A 6913-nucleotide genomic window follows, 5' to 3' on the forward strand; every position below is an offset into this window, starting at 1 on the left:
CCATGGTTAACTTAAAGATTACTTCCTTAAATCCTAACCATGATTTGTAGCCTTCCATCGGTCTTTGGAAATTACTTTCCATTAGCGAGATTCCTTATTTGAAATGGCCAAAATGGCCTGGACCCATTTATGTATATCCGTAATGGCACTAGGGGTCCATGTGATAGCTGCAAAGAAAGAAGAATTAGCAAAAGCTCAAAAAAAAAAATGACATAGTAAAGTATGTTCTTTACGAGATAAATTCCATGCCTCCGGGAAAGGCATATAGTCTGCTGAAATGATCTCAGCAGTAGGGACTGCGACGTAGCATTCTGTCCAGCCTCGGTCATTGTCTTCATGACCACAAGCTATAATAGGGTTTCTTCCCCGCTTGCATAATCGAATTACGCCACCAAGAAAAAATTTGGGGGTATGCAAACGGATTAAGTGATCCAAAGCAAATAGGATCTTGGCCTCTGATGTTAAAAAATAAAGGCATGCTACTAGCCTCCATACGGATGGTCCTACTTGTGCGAGGCACACATTTTAGGTGCGGTACAAGTCTAGAATGATGGTGTCGATGGGTGGTTCGAATTTAAGAATGAAAGGATAAGTGTATACATTGGAGAAACTTGGCTGGGGGTGAGGATTGAGTCTTTCTCCTGTGATGGGAAAATAATTTGAGAAATTATTTTCCCAAAGCTTAGTTGAGAGTTGGTACTGGTGTCGTTTTCTACCGGGATTCTTCCCAAATCGCAGTCCTCTCGGACTTGATCCTCAAAATCGAGGGTGATTGAATAAGGGTAATCATCAACCGGTGTCCCTCGGTCATCTTTGTTAGTTTTTGTACTGACAGCGAATTGTTTTGAGAAGTTAAAGGAGGAAGGAAGCATATTGAAAGCCTTTGGCTCCGAACCTCCGGCCGCCGTGGACGGAGCCGCAACAGATGGAGAAGAAGAAGGAGGAGCAGAACTGGCCCGAGTGGCACGAGTGTTATTTTTACTTGTTTTAGTCATTTTTCAAGGAGAAAAATCTGATGAAAGGCGGTGATATGAAAAACTGGCGGTGGCTTGAAAAGTTTTTGGAGAGTGAGAGGATTTTAAGATGAAGGTAAAACAATGAAAAGTGAAGTGGTGAAGTGATTTTATAGTAGGAGTTATCATCATTACGGTGATGCTTCGAGTTCTTGAATCGCTTCAATTTACCAGTCAGCAATCAACACGTGTCCAGAGTGACAGTGTGATAAGACGTGCGTCAGAACATGGAGAAGTGGAGACATTTTAGTTTCCCGCCTATTTCAGAAGTTATTGGTTTTGAAAAAAGTGAAGCTTCCAAGAGAAGTTGTTAGTATAACTACCTCGGTTGAATAACCCCGAGGAACACAACGGATGAATACATTCGTAACGACGTAAGAACACAAGTTATATGATAATACCAACAAGATTGGCTCAAGTGATCTATTGTTAAAAGATAGGCAAAATTCTCGGTTATAACAACGTACAAAACAAGATTAAAGCAATTGTCCAAGTAATAAAAAATCAAAAAGGAAAATTCAAAGCCTATGCAGTTTGATCAGCAACCTCGGATGTCTCGGGGTCTTTTTCCTTTGACTCAGTGACTCTGGGCTTGTCAATGTTTGCCAGGGATAGTTCGGCAGCCCTTACATCATTTTCCACTTCGAGGAGGGATGAAGAGAGATTGAAGTCGGCGCCAAAAACTTCTTCAAAAGCTTTTTTCCTCATCTCCATAATGGATAAGTTGCGATGAAGGTGCAATCTTTTGCACCGAAGTTTAAAGCGGTCTCGAGAAACTTCAACACTGGCAATTTGGTCTCAGATACAAAATGCAGCTTTTTCCAATTGAACGTTCTTGTTCTGAAGACCTATGAAAGAATTAGTCAATAACTGAAGGGAGTTTTCCCTGTCCCTCAAAGAGTCAGCAACATCATAAAGACGCAAGGTCAAAGATGCCTGAAGGGAATCAGAATCCCGCCTGAGTTTCTTATTCTCGGCTCGAAGACGTTTAATTTCTTCGTGAAAATTTATATCTTGTTGGTAAGGAGGGAAAGGTCGAACAATTCCAATGGCCGAAGTTGTGGCGGCATAACCTTGGAGTGGATTAAAAAAATGAGAACGGAGGAAAATTAACAAAGGGAAGCAGTTGCATAAAAGCAAGCATATCTGAAGGAAAGCATTGGATAGTTGACGGTGGAGAAGAAGAAAAAAAATATGGAAAACTTACGGGTAGGATTCCATGATTTAAGAAAGGGCTCAGATAGTTGATGGTGGAGTTGGCTTGTACGGATCATGACAAACCGGTGAAGCCATCCTCTATCATAGTCATCCTCTGGATCAATGAAACCATGCCTCCCACGAGGGTATAGGTGCACTAAACCACCTCGAATAACTCGAGGAATGTATATGTGGATCAAGTAGTCTAAAGTAAAGGAGACATCAGCTATGTTAGCTAAGAGCTGAATACAGTAAATCAACCTCCAAACTTACGGAGCAATTTGCCTGACGCAAACTCTGTAGCGACGATAAAAGTCCTCTATGATTTGTGAAATGGGGAAGGAGTAGCCAATTGTAAAAGGGTAAGTGTAGGTCATGGAAAAACATTCAACATGATGAGTTATTCTCATCTCCTTATCAACATTGACAACATCAATGTCGGCAACAAATTTGCACTCCTCTCGAACCTTGGGAAGAATTGTTGCATCGATACAGGATTCCATTTGACTCAAGATGGGCAGAGATGCGGCAGTCCTCATAGTACTTGAAGCCGGCCGGAAGAATATCGGCAGCGAGAAACTTGAGCTCTTCCTTCGAGTTGGGGGAAGTCATCAAAATATGTTCTGAGTGATGAACTAGTGATGCAGAGTTCTTGGTGATTGGGTTAACAATGGAAGAGAAGACATGGTTAGTGGCTAAAACTTTAAGAGAAGGGAATTGCAAAGATTATAATGTAGGGTTTGTTGAAGAAGGAAAGTGAGTGAGTGACAAGAATTGATGAGATCCTTGCCTTATATACACTCGAATTGGGAAATTGAAAAGATGGAAGTTCAAATGGTAGCGGTTTCCAAGACAGATCAAATAAATGGTGCAATTATTAATATTTTACATCGTGCAGAGAGCATTAAAGCTGAAGTCAATGGCTGTCTTTTCAGGCGGAGGAACCGGGCGTTTTGTGTTCCCACCATTGGGCAGCTTCAGTAACTGTTCAAATTCATTCCCCGAAGTCAATGCTTTCCACTGTGAAATGGAGGGACTATCTGTATACATGATAAACGCAGCTTTACACATGGCGTCCAGCTAGCAAAACACGTGGCGGTTAGAGTAGGAAGCATCGAGTCATTTCAGCGGACCAAATAAGAGGACTACGGTTTTACCCAAGGCAAATCCACCGTAGTATATCCACTCCGAAGTGGCAGCCCGACAAGATCATTAAATGAGGATATCACGTCTTGTAGTCGTTATTCAACTGGGCCAGATTCAGTGCAGACGTTACAATTGGCATTCAAGGCGGCATTTATGATTCTTTATTAGTCATTATTGAGAATGATTCGGGGCTAATGGCTAATTCATAAACTATAAATAGGGTCAAGTTACTTGTAATCTGGCATCAGGAGATACAAGGCAATATTATTGTAATACACAAAAACTTCAGATCGAATTCACTTCGTCTTCCCTTAGTCTTTTAAAGCTTAAATATTATTCGGAGGCATTCCCCTTCACGGAATTCGTTCCGAAAACTCACAGAGGCCCAGGCTTGTTCTCTAGTTTTAACTTTACCTTACCTATATTTCATATTAGTTATTTCATATTTAAATACTAACTTTGACAAATCAAATCACATATCTTTTAAACCACGTATAAATTCAATTGTTCCCTTTTCAGGGGTAAACAATACTGTCTTTTTACCAAATTCAAACTAATTAAGAATTCCCTGATCTTTCTTTCAAGATAATAATGTAGTAATAAGATTACCATATACTCCCTCCATTTCAATTTATGTGAATCTTTTCAGAGTACGAGGGTCAAACTTTATAACTTTGACCTTAAATTTTGACATAGATTTTTTAAGTTTGTAAAAATAAAATTTAATATGTTTAGAAATTACATAAAAAGTACTATAAGTCATGATAATTTATAATTCAAATAATTTAGAAAAAATGCAAAGAATCACCTTCAAGACTCCCCAAATATTAATTTCACATAAATTGAAACAGAGGGAGTAGTATTTTTAACGTAAGAAGTTAAAGAGAAAAAAATCTTTGGATTTATGTATAAACCTAGATTTACATGTGAGTGATGTGATTACTAGACAAAGCTATATGGTAAGTGATTAAATTTCCAGCCTATATAAACTGGTATAGTTTTCATTTTCCAACATCACAAATTCCATCTCTCTTCTTCAATTCTTTCTCTATCTCTGTCCAGAACATTTTTTTTTTTAGTCTCATGGATTTGGCCACAAGAGACCCCAATTGGTGGGTGTTTACACTACCAGCTTTTCTTGGTTCAAAAAATATTCTTGATGAATATGTTATCCTCTCTATTGTTTTAGCCTTTTGTTCAATCACTCTAATCACCTGGGCTTGTTCTCCTGGGGGTGTAGCTTGGAAAAACCACCCTAATAGTGGAATTCCTGGACCACGTGGCTTTCCGATTATCGGAAGCCTTTTCACTCTGAGCCGCGGTGGCTTAGCTCATCGCTCATTAGCCACCGCGGCTCTAAGTCATAAAGCTAAACAGCTTATGGCGTTTAGCCTTGGTTCAACTCCTGCAGTTGTATCTTCTGACCCTCAAATAGCTAAAGAGATTCTCACTTCACCTCATTTTGCTGACCGTCCCATTAAGCAGTCGGCTAAGAGCCTCATGTTTAGCCGAGCCATTGGGTTCGCTCCTAATGGAACTTACTGGCGTCTACTCCGTCGTATCGCTTCTTCACATCTCTTCTCTCCCAAGCGAATTGCCGCGCATGAGACGGGCCGTCAACTTGACTGTTCCGTTATGTTACAGAATATAGTAAGTGAGCAGTCGCAAAATGGGAACGTCTCTTTGAGGAAGCATTTGCAGTTGGCTGCTTTAAATAATATTATGGGAAGTGTTTTTGGAAAACGCTATAATAATGATGTAAACAGCAAAGAGCCTGCAGAGTTGCAAGATATGATGAAGGAAGGTTTTGAATTATTAGGTGCTTTTAATTGGTCTGATTATCTTCCGTGGCTGAGCTTTTTCTATGACCATTCGGGCATTGTGCAACGGTGCGAAGCTCTTGTGCCACGTGTACGAAAGTTCGTCAAAGCCATTATTGACGAACACAGTGCTGCATCCAAAATGGTGTCTGATAATGATGATTTTGTGGACGTTTTATTATCTCTTGATGGAGAAGAAAAGCTAGCAGAAGATGACATGGTCGCAGTTCTTTGGGTACGTATATGGTATACCGTAATTATTCACCGTGTTAGCATCTTTTTTCACGTGACCAACTTATCCAGATCGGGTAAATTCATTTTGAATAGCACAGCTTCTTATAACTTGTCTCTACATATGTATGGGTTTTGATTTTAATTTTGTACATTCAGGAAATGATTTTTAGAGGGACAGACACCACGGCACTTTTAACGGAGTGGGTGTTGGCGGAACTTGTGTTGCACCCTGAAGCGCAAAAAAAGCTACGACATGAAGTTGATAATGTCACGATGGGAAAAGTTGTGACTGATGCTGACGTTACTCGGATGCCGTACTTACAAGCAGTGGTAAAGGAGACGCTAAGAGTTCATCCGCCAGGCCCACTTCTCTCGTGGGCAAGGCTTTCAACATCAGACGTCCAGCTCAGCAATGGCATGGTTGTTCCTTCCCAAACGACCGCGATGGTTAACATGTGGACTATTACTCATGATTCTGATGTGTGGGAAAATCCGCTCGAATTCAAGCCGGAGAGATTCTTGGTGGCTGAAGGTGGTGAAAACGTGGACGTGAGGGGTAGTGACCTCCGTTTGGCACCGTTTGGGGCAGGGAGGAGAGTATGCCCAGGGAAGAATTTGGGGTTGGTCACGGTCATGCTATGGGTGGCTAAGTTGGTGCAGCATTTCGAGTTTTTGGAGGATGGGGCCCACCCAGTTGACTTGGGAGAAGTTCTGAAATTGTCTTGTGAAATGAAGTATCCTCTCACTGTCGTGGCCATGCAGAGGAATGTTCCATTTTAGAATTGTGTGTCTGTTTTATTTTCATTTTTTACTTATTTTTTGATAGTTTCCTACATCACTGAACCTTATTGATTGTTAAACTTGGGGCAGGATAGGATATGGAAGATCGTGTGTCTAACATATATAGTATTCCTGCATATAGTTACAAGTTATCCTTGAGTCAAATAGGAAAGCTAGATCGACTAATATATATGGACTCCAATTTTGAACCTATGTAGAGAGTCCAGACTTTGTGCTTTCTCGTTTCGGAAAAAAAAAATTATGCTATGTTTTTTTGCAAGTAAGTGGTGTATAATGATAATCTCCTTTAATTATTTAGTATTTGCTTCTATTATTGTTGCTATCTTCTATAACTAAAATTAAGTATATAGGTTAAAATTGTTGTTGTAAGACTACTCATATTCTTCAAAAAGATCATACTCAATTTAAAGTATCTATAAACCAAAATTATGATTAAATTGAACTGTCATGTAATTCAACCGGGAACATTGTATGCATAAATCTTTTACTATAAGAAGATACTGTCGGTAGAATTAACTATATATGTCCGATGCACCGAAAATTAAATTTGGAAATGTCCTTAATAAGATTCAAAGGAGCATTCAGAACCATAGTGTGTAATGAAGTCCATAAACTATAAGAAATTGTATTTCAAAAGATTATGTCTAAATCGTGGTCTTTTTTATAAAAACATAACTCAAAGTAGAATAGTTTTAATTAAGG

The 6913-nt window shown here is 39.6% G+C and overlaps 1 protein-coding gene across 1 annotated transcript; it reads left to right on the plus strand.

The window, feature by feature from the left end:
• The first annotated feature begins 4361 nt into the window (after positions 1 to 4361).
• Positions 4362 to 6461, plus strand: LOC132060689 (cytochrome P450 78A7-like). Its single transcript, XM_059453658.1, has 2 exons — positions 4362 to 5411; positions 5567 to 6461. Exons 1-2 carry the CDS (start codon positions 4440 to 4442, stop codon positions 6188 to 6190), a joined length of 1596 nt encoding a protein of 531 aa, XP_059309641.1. The 5' UTR covers positions 4362 to 4439; the 3' UTR covers positions 6191 to 6461.
• Positions 6462 to 6913: the final 452 nt, after the last annotated feature.

Source organism: Lycium ferocissimum, chromosome 6, assembly GCF_029784015.1.
Source record: "Lycium ferocissimum isolate CSIRO_LF1 chromosome 6, AGI_CSIRO_Lferr_CH_V1, whole genome shotgun sequence".
NCBI classification, from domain to species: Eukaryota; Viridiplantae; Streptophyta; class Magnoliopsida; order Solanales; family Solanaceae; genus Lycium; species Lycium ferocissimum.

Excerpts from the sequence above, each read along its gene's own strand:
- LOC132060689 (XM_059453658.1), top strand. The coding sequence starts at position 4,440 with ATGGATTTGGCCACAAGAGACCCCAATTGGTGGGTGTTTACACTACCA. Across the intron at positions 5,412-5,566 it reads ACATGGTCGCAGTTCTTTGG|GAAATGATTTTTAGAGGGAC; the intron begins GTACGTATATGG and ends TTGTACATTCAG.